The following is a 13,411-nucleotide window of genomic DNA, read 5'->3' on the forward strand; positions in this document are numbered from 1 at the left end:
GCTGGATTTGGTGATGATATGCACGTGCTCACGTTCCCGTGGTTAATTGTCCAGAAACACGAGGTCAATCCACGCGTGGTTTGATGTCTCGGCAACCCACCTACATTAGGATACTCGGGAATGAATCTGAGAAACTCTTTTACCCACCTAAGGTACACAGGTGTGCCTTGCGTATGATACGCGCCCTGCAGATTAATTGGGCCTAATTTCCCCTTTTTCCACATTGTTTTCCTAGGGGGTTAGGCTATGTGGTATACTTTACATGGATACCTGGACAATCTCGGGCTGCACATATCATGATGAACGGCCAATGAAGGCAGATGACTTTATTTGCTTATTCCATCTTTCCTATTGGTTGCTCGGTCTGGAATTACGCCCTTGCACTTTGCCCCCCCCGTTGCAGGCTGCATACGGAGTACGTTAGCTGCTCTCTAGAAAAGCGACCCGTTTCAGAAGATTTCCCTGTTGTTTCGGCTGCTTCGTACGATTTCCTTGCTGTGAACTGGTATCCAGACTCTGTGGATCCAGGGCGCATCGCCTCATCCCTGGAGAATAGATGTCACTATATCACACATACTAGTCGACTGAATACCTAAGTAGGAAGGTACGTGTGTAATGCTCGGTGTCTCCGAACCTCATACAGCCAGTCGACCAAGCCCGTGGACGTTGGGAATAATTAATAATAATCATTCAAAGGCATGTCTTCTCCTAGTTTCATATCGCGTCGTGTCTAGACTCGATACATGACACCCTGCAGCCCTAGACCCAGATTTATTGGAATGATTCTATCTAGGTACCTAGGTAGCCTTCAGCATTCTATCGAATCAGCGCTAAGCGCACACCTACCTCCCAGTCCGGATGCTAGTAAGAGCAAGCCACTAGCTCCCAGTGGTTGACTTGGTTCGTTCCTCGCATCCAGGTCTCTACCTTGCATGTTGTCTCACGTTGTTGTGTTACTTCCCCCTATAGGGCGCGCTAAAAGCTGATAATATCATAACAAATGCCCGGGTTTAACGATATGATTGGCAAGGTTATTTGAGTGAGATATTAATTCCATCCTACTGTGTCATTATAAATTTCGGTCTGACACTACGTTGCATGTCAATTTCCTTTTTGTGTAATATCCTTCGGTCTACCTACACCTTGCTTATGGGGTTGTTTGGCGCAAGCTGACTCACCCATGAACAACAAGAAAACAAAATACATATTGGTCCGATGTGGAAATCCTAGGGAGTTCAACCCAAGCATTGGGGATGACCACCTCTAATAACCCTTAATGTATCTCCGATATCCTAAATAGGTCTACCAAGGACCACTGTGCGAAGTTCCCAATCCTAGTGATTAATAACTTCACGTAAACAGCGGGAAGTTGGTAGATTTCACAAAAGAATATCACTTCCAGCTTAGGGAACAGGAGACAAAGCGATATGTCTAATGTAGGAAAGGCCCATTGAGAGGGCCGCGTCGAAGTACATAGATGTAATGTGAGATAGATTGAATGTTCGAAGAAACAAGCTACGAGAGTATTGAAAATCTAACGTTGTAACCATCGTAGAAGGCAAGCTACCCTTCTCTGCTCTCAAACCGTTGTGGGGAAGCTCGCAACCAGTCCTGGCCAGATCTCATTTAGCAAACTGGATTTCTCCTTCTAGCCCAGGACGGTTCTGGATCTGCGGAAGTCTCCTGGCGATGCATTTGTTGTTGTTTTGTTTGGGAGTTCTCGATCGCGAGGTACATGATTGGGTCAATTGGGTTGCTGTCGTCCTCATAAAGGGAATACATCAAATCTGTTCATCACAATTGGTATCTTCACTATGATACGTCATGCAAATCCAGACCGAGTACCAGCGAACGCCAGATGTTATCACGAAACACAGCCACCTTTTAGCTCTTAGCTTTCTTGGTAGCAAGTACCATCTCTGGCCCGTTGATTATAAAAACGAGTTAAACTTATCATTCCACGTGCCAGGTAGTAGCTGTTCACGCTTAGTATCTAACTAAGGATGTCCCGCATTTGACATGTATACGGGCGGTTATAGTGGTCACATCACATAACTCTATCATTGGTTGATATTGCCTGTCAGTAGATTAGACCCACTCTTACTGTTTTCACGTCTACCGCCGCCTTCCTCGCCCGTACTAAAGAATTCACACTAGGGGTATTAGGGTTCAAAATTGATGGTTAGTCGTATCATTGTGAAGTATGTAGATGTAAAAATAAAAGAGAAGTTGAAATTAATGCAACTACCATACTTCAAGAAGGCGGGGATAAAATAGGCTGTAAGGCACTACCTAGGTAGCCAATGAGAGGGTTATGTGGTGGTGATCCCTATAGTCGCCCGTACACGTAACCGTCCAATTGGGACCCCACTCTTCTCCACTCTCCGTCTTCGACATATGCTCCTCTTAACCAACAGAACATGGAACCCGCTCAGTTACAGCTGGCTCGCCCTTTAGCACCCTTACTACGAAATGGTGGCACAACGCACCCATCTGTTCACAATGACCGTGTGGCTTTGGGGTATATGGAACTGGGTCTCGTTTATGCAAGACGCTATGACCATATTTCACTCGACACCAGTCACGCATGAAGTCCTATCAACAATGAGTCTGAAAGCTATGTTGTGGGCAGTGAACTAGGTCTTTCCGGAAGATTTGTACGAAATCTTTGTGATCCTGTTATTCAAGCATTAATGCCGCTGCCTGAAATGTTACGATTCGTTGATATCCAAGCTCTTACCTTCTCTGCTAGAGTTGTCCCAGATGTCGCTTTCGGTCTCGTGATGAATCCAGAATCCTCTGCTTCCCTTGATGGCATCTCTGTGGTTGGCGAGTTCAAGACACCCTGGACAGTGAATTTCCACGAAATGGAATTCAGATTCAATTCAGATTCCATTAGCTTCTTCCGCTCCGACTGCATCTCTCTACTTCACCCATTCTGTTTCTTCTCTGGATTGGCCACGCTATTGTATCAGATAATTGGTGCGCAGTGTCCTGTATCGCCCAGGGTGGCGTGTTCTCGAGTCGAGCACGCGTTCGACCTCGCAGCGATCCATATCGCTTAGGAAGCCTTCGTCCGTAGTAGTCTCTAGTATAGGTGCTTCTCTGTCAAATGGGTCTAGGCTCGGTTCTGGCTCTAGGTGTTCAATGCTGATTACTGGGTGTATCTTCCAGGCAGCTAGGATGTCGATTCGGTATATTAGACGCCCGATGCGTTCTAGCACTGTGAAACATCCTGCGTACTGTTGGCCTAGTTTCTTGGTATAGGCATCGTTATAGGCATCGTTGATAGGAATATTGTATCCCTTGCACAGTCGAAGTAGCACTTTATCACCCACTACGAAGTGCTTAGGTAGGTAGGTGCGATCGTAGTATTCTTTCATCTTCATTGCTGCGTATTTCAGGCACTCGGCTGCGTCTTGTCGCGCAGAGGTATCTTGTCCTTACGGCGCTGTTTGTAAAAGGTTCCATGGCATCCGAAGATCTACGCCTAGGAGCTTATAAGGCGTTTCGTGTGTCGCTACGGAGACCGAGCTGTTCATTGCTGCGGTTAGGCCTGGCAGACCGTTCGGCTAGTCTACAGCGCAATACAATACGCAATAGTACCGTAACCAGATCTCAGCTGTCTGGTTAGTTCTCTCGCTTTGTCCATCCGCTTGGGCGTGGTATACTGTGGTGTAGAAGAGTGAAACTCATAGTACGGTAAACAGCGCTTTCCAGAACCCTTTTATGAATTTTGGGTCGCGGTCGCTAGTCCACACTGTGGGGATAGCCCAATCGGCGGACTGTAGAAAGGCTAGCACTGCAAGAGCCCATTCTTTACTTGTCCAGGCAGCTTTGCCTGGGATAGCGCCTAGGCGCTTTGTGAACTTGCAGGTGATGAAGGCTACTGCGTCGAAGTTGTCCTTGGATGCTGGCAGCCCTATGATGAAGCCGATACAAATTGTGTGGCAGGGTATTGGCGGCGAGATAGATTCAATTCAGATTCAGTTCAGATTCAGTTCAGATTCAGTTCAGATTCAATTTACTTCCTCTCCCGGCCCATCGGATATGATTGTCAAGGTCCGTCACTCCGACAAATGTTCGTTGGATTTTGTCTTCTGTCCAGGTTGGATCCAAATTACCATGAAAGTGACCCTAGCAGGGCGACAAGGGTAAGTGCCTACCTAGGTGAACTTCAGACATAGTTAGTTAGGGGTAGCTGCTAACATGTATAAAAGTTGAGAGGTATTTCCGGGCTTCGAACATCAGAAAGGCTATGCCTTCTTCGTTCCCAGGAATTACCTCCCCTAGATACCTCCAGACTATCACACCGACCAGCGTGTCTGTTGAATGTGGCACCGCAACATCTGTGATTGTCAACTGCGTGGAACAAATATCACTTCCCGGTGACCAGGAAAAGGAGGTGTGGTTAGCAGAAATCAATGGAGTTCGACGAGTACTAAAATCATGGATACCTGACTTAGATGCACTGTGAGTTACGCTGTGTTCTATTATTGGGTTTAGCTAATGACCTCTATATAGGTTTGACAATGAAGCTGCTGTTTACCATCGCCTAGAAACAGCCCAACCGCCTGGATCCTGTCTTTTCCCCAAATGTATTGCACGAGGACAAGTCATATGCTCGAGTCTATCTCCGGCAGGTTACGTGATTACTATGGAATACCGGGAGGGGGAGGGACTCTGTGATATCTGGCATATGCTTAATGCAGCTGAGCGAGCCCACGTTGAAAATGAATGTTTGAAGGCTATCCACGCGCTTCGTGCCATCTCTATTCGTCTTGACGACCCTGGGAAGCATAATGTTCTATATGCAAGAGAGAGTAGGGCCGTGACTCTTCTCGATTTTGAGGTTGTGGCGCCGCTTGCGACAAACACTCTCACTCCTACCTCCTACGAGATGGGAAAATCTCCAACACAGACGAATAAGGTGGCTAGTTTCAACTCGATGATATCCCTGTACTTTACTTCTTTTGACCGGTTATTGATTCTTATTTGTATTATTACAACAATTATCTGTCGCTTATGCAGCCTTGTCATGTCTTATCTATATATCTTGTCAGTCCTAGGATAGAATCATCTTTGATATAAGTGTAAGAGAAATAGTTCTAATTTATAATTTAGCGGTGCCTTATAATGGGAGGTGGCCAGTAAATATTTAAACCCCTGTCGCTGACATCAAATTTCTTGGGAGCTAATAGTATATAACCCTGCCACATCCCTTCATCTCTGAAGTCGAAAAAATTCCCAAAACCAGCCCATAGATAAAATTCAGTTCATATATAAATTAATTTCATCAATACCAGATCCCACGAATAAAACACAAGTACGATGTCGACATGCAAGATCCTTCGTGGCTGGTAACATTCTGAACATTCCTAAAGCGCGCGGGACCACACCCATCATTCCCTTCCCAGCCATCATACTTAGGCCACTCCGGACTTACATTGTCAATGACTAGAGGCCTTCTATCCAACCATGTGTAATGCATACATTCCACAAAAAAAAAAAACCTAATCTCGATATTATGCAGAACATATGTCCTCTCGCCCTTTCTAACAGCCCACGTCTGGAATGAAGCCATCATGAGAAAAGATCCCGATCTTCCCGATCCTCCCGATCCTCTGGATTTCCAGAATGCTATGTATATGAGGGCGAGAACCGCAGATTTAGGTTCTTCTCATTGAATATCGAGCTTTCACACCATCCGCTGTGGTTATCACCCAGATACTGCATGTTGGATCCAGCCACATCTTGCAGACAACTAGAACTAGACCAACACATCCACTCGACCCAGACTTACCACCATGTCGGACTTCAAGGGCTTATTCCAGACCGTGACAGTATTTGTCGCATTTATCCTCACCCTCTTATGTCTCTTCGCAGGGACGCAGAAAAGCTTCCTTGAGGATGTGGATCTCTTGACGGTAAGTCCGATCGTCCCCAACTATATAAGTGGCAGGTAGATGCAGAAGACTAACTTGGCCTAATCATTTAGCTTTCCACGCCCTCAGTCAACACCGGCAGTGGAGCCCAGGATTTCTATTCCATCCATATACTGTCCTACTGCCAGGGAACACTGATAACAACCGACGCCGGTGTAGAAGTCACGCGCAACGTGACTGAATGCTCGAACCGCACGATTTTGTCCTCATTCGACCCGACACAAGCCTGGCCGGAGGAGGTCACCTCCAGCCCGCAGCTGGGGTGGCCGCGCGTTATCAGCGATGACTTCCACGCCTTTAAGATGTCGTCCCAAGTCATGGCCGTGATGTACATTATCGGGGTTGGCGCGATGGGCCTTGCGATTCTCGTACGAGTATGGGCGACTCTCGCTCCGAAAGCGAGCCAGGGCCTGATTGAATTTTGGCTGTTCATGGTGAGTTACAATTATACATGGACCCGATCTGGTGGAGTTTACCCCCTACATAAACCTCGTCTCTGCATGTCACATTTATGCAGGCAGCGCACTTCCCAGTTCAGCGAGGTGCATTTCGCATTTCGCCATTTCCCCAGAGTACGACAAAAAGTGGCTGACATGGAATCATTAATTAGCTCGGATCGTTTAGTATCAGCATCGCATCCATAATCGCCACCGTCATCGGGTTTGAATTTGTCGCTCTAATTAATGCCCACGGCAAGGGCTCGAACGTATCAGCCAAGTACGGCGAGAAATTTCTCGGGATGACTTGGGCCGCGGTGGGGCTGTTGGTCGCCGGTAGCATTGCTTGCTTTGCGAATGCCTACGTTAACAAACGGGCTGCGCCTGGGCCTGCGCCCGTCTCAAAGGACATAGAGGGGTAATGAGGACCCAAAAGGAAGAAGGGGAGCGGTGATGGTAGCCAGTCGGATAGCGCAGGTTTCAGACGGGGGGCGGAAGTCGGGGAAACTCGCGAAAATCGAATATAATCACATCACCATAGTAGATAGTTAGAGAGAGCCATTTATGAATCGAATGATACCACCTTCTCATATTATACCTCCACTCCCCTCCCCCGTAACTAATAGGGAATAGTAGCCAATCTAACTAGGAGCCCGTTTTAAGTGAAACGGTAGAGTTGTCAATCCGGCTACTTACTTTTGCTTTTGCGGGAATATCTGAGGATTACGGTGTTGGGCCAATGGGTCGGGGCCCGGAGGTACCAAGGTTAGGCCCTTATTTTGCCCCTTAACTTCCAGGGGCTACGGTATGTTGGGCAGGGTCAACCAGGCAGCAACCTACTATATTCCATAGGGGCCAGAGTACTGGGGACATGGAAGGCAATAGATACACTTGGAAATAAACACCTCGGCTTGGTATGGAGCTGGCCGCGACTAACGGGGAAAAAACTGGGTCGGGGGGGTCTATCAACCGTTCATCCGACGTCACCACATGTGGATATCAGGATCTATGAGGATCTATGAGGATTGTGAATAGTCTCGAATATTCTTGAAATAACCACATGTTATACCTCAACCCGATCACTCCGTACATTCCGTATGATGGCTCAGACTCCGAGGACCACTGTACTCCGTAATGATTTTCCCGGTTTGTCGGCTGATTTTCTCCGAAGTCTATGTTGTACCATTTTGCCAAGGGTTTTGTCAAAGCGCGAAAGTATTGACGACTATGGACGGGTTTTCCCGAAATTTGATTCTTTGTTTTGCCGGTGAGTGGTTCAAGTCGTGTGAATGCCCAGGTGTGCATGAAAATGAAACCTATAAGTTACTGAAATAGGAATGGTGTATATGTTGTAGGATGCCCCTACTGCGCGGTAATTGTTGGAGTGATGGTTGCACGGACATTAAAGTGGGGGAAGAATAGAAAGAAGTGTAACATCTCTCGGGTCAATAATCCTCTTGTTTAGAATGTTACAGGAATTATAGAAGAATAGAGAAGAATAGAGAAGAATAGAGAAATATTTAGAAATATAGGATTATAGAGGAAGTGGTTGAACAGGCGGAGGCCAGTCCCGTTGCCCAGATATCTATGAAGTCATCGTCATATCTCCCCTGGTATATTTCCCAACTTATATAGAGGACCCCTTGGATAGTTCCTTACCTATTACCTATTTCCCCCTCTTTCCTTAAATAGCTGCAACTTTCCCCCTCAAATTGGAAACTGCAACTTACGTGACTTCCTCTTTAGTTTCCTCACTTTACTTCTACCTCAACTTCCCCTTCTTCTTCCCCTTCCTCTTCCTCTTTCTCTTCCACCTTTATCCTCCACTTCCACCTCTACTCTACCTCCACTCTACCTCCACTTCCACTTCCACTTCCTCATATCAAACATCATGGAGAAGAAAGCTATTCATTTCGGTGGTGGAAACATCGGCCGTGGCTTCGTCGCCGAGTTCCTCCACACTGCTGGCTTTGAGGTCGTCTTCGTTGATGTCATGGACAGTATCATCACTGCCCTACAGAACACCAAATCTTATCAGGTCACTGAAGTCAGTGATGAGGGCGAGAATACAAAGACTATCACCAACTACCGTGCCATCAACTCCAAGACCCATGAGAGCGATGTCATCCGGGAAATTTCGACCGCCAGCGTTGTAACCTGCGCCGTGGGCCCCAACATCCTCAAGTTCATCGCTCCCGTGATTGCCAAGGGAATCGACGCCCGTACTGACGCCACACCGCTGGCCATCATCGCCTGTGAGAATGCCATCGGTGCCACTGACACTCTACACCAGTTCATCAAGGACAACACCGCCCCAGGCCGTCTCGGCTCTATGTCAGACCGAGCCCGGTTTGCCAACTCGGCCATCGACCGTATCGTACCTGGTCAGGCTCCTGACAGTGGTCTAAATGTGCGCATCGAGAAGTTCTACGAATGGGCCGTGGAGTCCACACCTTTCGGCGAATTTGGTCCCCCCGAAATCCCGGCTATCCACTGGGTTACCAACCTGGAGCCCTACATTGAGCGCAAGTTGTTCACCGTCAACACCGGTCACGCCACTGTAGCCTACCATGGCTACAATGCCGGCAAGAAGACCATTGCCGAAGCTCTCCAGGACTCTCGTATCCGCAACATTGTCCGCAATGTGCTTCAAGAGACTGCCTCTCTCATCGTTGACAAACATGAAATCAGCGCCGCTGAGCAGCAAGAGTATGTCGAGACCATCATCACCCGAATCTCTAACCCCTACCTCGAGGATACCGTGGAGCGTGTGGGTCGTGCCCCTATGCGCAAAGTGTCCCGCAAGGAGCGATTCATCGGCCCAGCTGCACAGCTGGCTGAGCGTGGTGGAAAGTTCGAGTCATTGATGGGCTCTCTTGAAATGGCTTTGCGGTTCCAGAATGTGGAAGGCGACGAGGAGAGTGTGGAGCTGGCCAATATCCTCAGGGAGAACGCGCCTGCTGATGCTGCTATCCGATTGACCGGCCTGGACCGAGACCACCCCCTCTTCCCCCATGTGGTCAAGGTCGTGGACGGCGTACAATCCGACGCAAAGTAGGCACCTCTTCCTTATGCCAGCCTCACAACATCCTAACATCGCTTTTTCAGAGATGTCGGGCAACCGCACATTTGATTTCGCTTTGTCTGAAATTCAAGTTGCATGGAATATCGCTAATACCAGGTACACGGCGCGACGGGAGTAATGAGATCAGTGTATGAATTTTACGAAGTGTAGTATGAATAGCGAATGAACAATCATATCTTTTTTTTCAATTCTTTCTACTATCTTTACTCTAAAATAAATAAAAATGTCCTCACAACTTACTATCAACCCAGACAGGCTTCCTCTTCTCCACAAATGCCCTGAGCCCCTCCTTAATATTCTCCCCTTCATACAACCTCTTAACCCAAGTCTCATTCAACATCGCCGTAGCCTCATCCGCCCCAATACCCTCCCACCCCAACTTAACCCCTTCCCGACTAACAAGCACCGAATCAGGGCTATTCCCCGCAATCTCCCCAGCAACCCCCAAAGCCTTCTCCAAAACCGCCCGACCAACCTCCTCATCCCCATCCCCTTCCCCAACCTCAACAACCGAATTAACAAGTCCCCATCTCTCCGCCTCGACAGCCCCAACCATCCGCCCTGTAAGAACCATCTCCATAGCCCGCTGTTTCCCAACAGTCCGCACAAGTCGCGGCAACGCACCAGCAAGAGCAACAACCCCGCGCTTCACCTCCGGCAGCCCAAATATCGCTCGCGATGACGCAATCACGATATCGCTGTTGATGATCATCTCCGCGCCCCCGCCGAGACAGATCCCATTCACCGCGCAAATCACGGGTTTCTTGCCCTTTCGTCGCGCGAGTCCGCCGAACCCGCTATTCGGCATTGTGGTTTGCGAGCTTGAGCTCGTTGCTGCTGACGTGCGGTTGTTCCATTCTAGGGACGGAGTTAGTGGTGTTTAACAGATGGATTGGAAAGTCTTGGGTTGGGTTTTGGGGATTGTTTTGGGTTTTGGGGATTGGGGATTGGGGATTGGGGTTTGTGCTTTGGCTTTCGTCTTTTGTATACTAGCTAGCTATGTTTATGGCGTGTATGCTGTGCTAGCTCACCTTTTAGATCAGCGCCGGCGCAAAACGCACGTCCCTTTCCTGTTAGGATGCCCACGCGCATGGAGGGCTCTTCATCGAGCCATTCCCAGATGGCGTGGAGGTCTGCGTGGCCTTGGCTGTTTATGCAGTTTAGATCGCGGGGTCGGTTTAGCGTCACGAGGAGGATGTGGGGTGCAGGGTAGGTGAGGGTTGCGTGGGCTGGGGTTGGGGGTTGGATTGTGAAAGCTGGCATTTTTGTTTCTTGGGGGTTTTTCATAAGTTGGGAGGTTGGTTTTTATTGAGGAGGGAGGAGAGAGGAAAAGGGATGAAGGGAATGATATAGAAAAATAGAGCTGATTGACGGTAGTTGGGGGTTATTTGTAGATGCGGAGAAGCTATGCCGAGGACCGAGGAGTGTGGGGATGATCACTGTATTTGGGAGAATGACTTTGGAAGTTGATGTTTATCGACTCTTTTTCTTTATAGACTACATAGAAGATACCTAGGTAGCTATGTAGGTTACTGTTCATTGTACAATGCGAATTACAGGTGATATTCTACCTGTCACTTATCAACACATCCGCCCATCTCCCAAGTTCCCTATGAACGCCCAAAAAAAGAAACGCCCCCGAACAAAATCACAAGTAGATTTGGATATCAATAAGCTAAGAAGCGATTACAGATGGATCCGGCGCACCTACGCCTTATTGATCCAACCACTGTGTACCATGAAATCATAAATGCGGCTGGTTTTGGTGCCCTCGATCTAACAGAGTCAGTAAAGAAATTCGCATTTCAAGTACCGAGTAGTCAACATACCTTGCAAATCATCCGTGCATCTTTCTTCTTCAGGTTGCCGCCCTGCTTCATTGCTTCCTTCAACAGTGTCTCCTTGACGACCAGATATGGCTTCGGCATTAGACGTAAAACATTGCATACCTCTGCCTCTTCCTTGGTCAGAAGGTGCAAGTCGGCAGCAGTGTCATTGTCCAGCTTCCACGACGGCATCCCGCTTAGCGGCGGCACCACGTATTTCGTCTTTGTCGGCTGTGGGGGAGGCGCATCCCCATCGACAGCGAAGGCGCGATCGAAATCGTTCAATGGTTCGTCGGCAGGATCTGCCGGTGCGTGTGGATTGGCAGCCTTTTGTAGTCGTAGCGGCAGTTCAGGCGTTGTGAGCTGGATTGCTGCCGCTGGTGTCTCTGTCAGCTGTGCCTGCTTGGGGCGGTTGCTGGCAAACCGGTCAAATGACCCTTGAGGAATCATTCGTTGCACGCGCTGTTGTTTATCTTGCTCGAACTTCTCGCCTGCTTTCAGGTCACCGATGCCCATCTGTCGCCATTCTTGGAGTTGGGAGATGGCTAGGCGGAGGTTGTGCTCGTATTCCAGACCCTTGTTGACGTCTTCAAAGTCCTTGCAATTCATCATCCGTGCTAGTGGTTTTGCTTTGTTCAACAGATCTCGCTCTTCCTTCGACCGTTTCTTATCTAAGGCGGTGTTCTTTCGGTATTCGAGGAGGTTGTGCTCAAAGAGGATCTTCTTGCGCTCTGTACGCGCTGTCAGGCGGGAGTTGTAGATATCAACCACGGTCATCTTGAGTTCTGTCTCTGCATCTGGCTCGCCGTTTTCATTGAGTCCAGCCCCGGGCTCGAAAGTCATGTGTTGCACCGCTTCTTCGGCATCGTTCAGGAACTCGGTCTCAAACTCCAATCGTCCCGGCATGTAGCCCTGCACTTCGTGACATGCCGGTACACTGGCAGTCGGTTTCTGCTTTGGTGTGGTTGGTGGCGCTGCCTTGGCTGCATCTTTGCGCTCTTCAATGCGACGCTTCTTGCGTGTTTGGAAGTCCTCTTTGGAGATCGAATCCTGCAAGTCCCTATCGTCCGGATCGGCGTGGCTTGCAAGAGGGAAGTTTACGCTTTTCACATATGTGTCGTAGTAGTGGTCTCGCACTTCATCCTTGCTTCGGTAGCCGCCAATGTGGTCTGCGATGTCTGCCCAGGAACCCAGCCCATAAATTTCGGCGCCTTCCAGTAATAGCAATTCTTCATCCGCCCCCCAATCGCCCTGGAATATGGGGACTGAGTTTTGTTCGATTACTTGGAATGGATGTGTGGCAGGGTCATGGTTTTTGGAGTTCTTTCCGGCTGAGAAGCAGGGAACACAGAGGTCGTATTCGGGGCAGGACGGATGCGAACACGAGATGCGAACCTATGAGATGGAGTCGCCTTAGTCTCTGAAAAAGATAACAGACCTTCAAATGGTCATAACACAATCAGGTTGAGACTTACTGTTGACGTAACATCAATAGAGCACACATCACAGTGGAACTTGGTGCCGGCCTCGGTGCCGCGTGATGCGGTCTTCTTGCGTATCACACCCATTAGCCCTCCACCCCTTTCATCGTCCGATTTGTCGGGTGCTGTATCGAGAGCAACAGACTCAGAAGTCTGAAAATACTAGACTTGAAGATGACAAGTTGAGGTGTGATCTTCCGGGGTAGGTGTCTCCGCACTTCGGAGCGGGGAATATTCCGAAACTTGAAAAGGAGATGTAAATTGACACGGCTACAATCTAAGCCGAATTTCAAACTCTCTCGTTCTGTGGAGTCCACTGCTTTGATTGTTAATTGCCGTGGGGGGAAGTTGATGCGTCGTTAACCCTTGTGGCGGAGTAGTGGCTGAGGCTGATTAATTACAATACTCCGATGTGGATCCATCAAAGACTAGGTTGACCTATCAAACAAATGAAATTAGGTAATTTATAGTAAACTTCGTATTATAATTACAGGGGGAACTTCCCCTCTCTCATTCTCATTTGATCTTCGATCTCCCCGACTCTTTCTTATTCTTAGTCGTGCTTCCATACGGATTTCGAAAGTTATAGTGGTGGTTGTCTCTGTCTCAACTTCGTTCCTTTTGCGTGTGTATTATC

At 48.4% G+C, this 13,411-nt stretch overlaps 7 protein-coding genes across 7 annotated transcripts; 3 read left to right on the forward strand and 4 right to left on the reverse strand.

The window, feature by feature from the left end:
* Positions 1–2,679: 2,679 nt before the first annotated feature.
* N7516_006267 (uncharacterized protein) lies at positions 2,680–2,920 on the reverse strand (the record flags this gene model as incomplete). Its single annotated transcript, XM_057218987.1, has 2 exons — positions 2,680–2,703; positions 2,741–2,920. 2 exons carry the CDS (start codon positions 2,918–2,920, stop codon positions 2,680–2,682), a joined length of 204 nt encoding a protein of 67 aa, XP_057073078.1.
* Positions 2,921–2,963: 43 nt separating this feature from the next.
* On the reverse strand, positions 2,964–3,389 carry N7516_006268 (uncharacterized protein; the record flags this gene model as incomplete). Its single annotated transcript, XM_057218988.1, has 1 exon — positions 2,964–3,389. The coding sequence occupies one exon, from the start codon at positions 3,387–3,389 to the stop codon at positions 2,964–2,966; it is 426 nt and encodes a 141-aa protein (XP_057073079.1).
* Positions 3,390–3,879: 490 nt separating this feature from the next.
* On the forward strand, positions 3,880–5,372 carry N7516_006269 (uncharacterized protein; the record flags this gene model as incomplete). Its single annotated transcript, XM_057218989.1, has 5 exons — positions 3,880–4,062; positions 4,145–4,154; positions 4,221–4,473; positions 4,525–4,930; positions 5,307–5,372. The coding sequence occupies 5 exons, from the start codon at positions 3,880–3,882 to the stop codon at positions 5,370–5,372; spliced, it is 918 nt and encodes a 305-aa protein (XP_057073080.1).
* A 435-nt stretch (positions 5,373–5,807) lies between these two features.
* Positions 5,808–6,804, forward strand: N7516_006270 (SUR7/PalI family protein; the record flags this gene model as incomplete). Its single annotated transcript, XM_057218990.1, has 3 exons — positions 5,808–5,927; positions 5,999–6,379; positions 6,556–6,804. 3 exons carry the CDS (start codon positions 5,808–5,810, stop codon positions 6,802–6,804), a joined length of 750 nt encoding a protein of 249 aa, XP_057073081.1.
* A 1,469-nt stretch (positions 6,805–8,273) lies between these two features.
* On the forward strand, positions 8,274–9,440 carry N7516_006271 (mannitol-1-phosphate 5-dehydrogenase; the record flags this gene model as incomplete). The annotated part of the gene is made up of 1 exon (XM_057218991.1): positions 8,274–9,440. The coding sequence occupies one exon, from the start codon at positions 8,274–8,276 to the stop codon at positions 9,438–9,440; it is 1,167 nt and encodes a 388-aa protein (XP_057073082.1).
* A 46-nt stretch (positions 9,441–9,486) lies between these two features.
* N7516_006272 (enoyl-CoA hydratase/isomerase family protein) lies at positions 9,487–10,730 on the reverse strand (the record flags this gene model as incomplete). The annotated part of the gene is made up of 3 exons (XM_057218992.1): positions 9,487–9,643; positions 9,701–10,325; positions 10,499–10,730. The coding sequence occupies 3 exons, from the start codon at positions 10,728–10,730 to the stop codon at positions 9,487–9,489; spliced, it is 1,014 nt and encodes a 337-aa protein (XP_057073083.1).
* A 444-nt stretch (positions 10,731–11,174) lies between these two features.
* Positions 11,175–12,861, reverse strand: adaB (chromatin-binding transcription regulator ADA2; the record flags this gene model as incomplete). The annotated part of the gene is made up of 3 exons (XM_057218993.1): positions 11,175–11,243; positions 11,297–12,688; positions 12,769–12,861. 3 exons carry the CDS (start codon positions 12,859–12,861, stop codon positions 11,175–11,177), a joined length of 1,554 nt encoding a protein of 517 aa, XP_057073084.1.
* Between the last annotated feature and the right edge of the window lie 550 nt (positions 12,862–13,411).

Source organism: Penicillium verrucosum (assembly GCF_028828655.1).
Source record: "Penicillium verrucosum strain IBT 35672 chromosome Unknown utg000002l_segment0_segment0, whole genome shotgun sequence".
Taxonomy (NCBI): domain Eukaryota; kingdom Fungi; phylum Ascomycota; class Eurotiomycetes; order Eurotiales; family Aspergillaceae; genus Penicillium; species Penicillium verrucosum.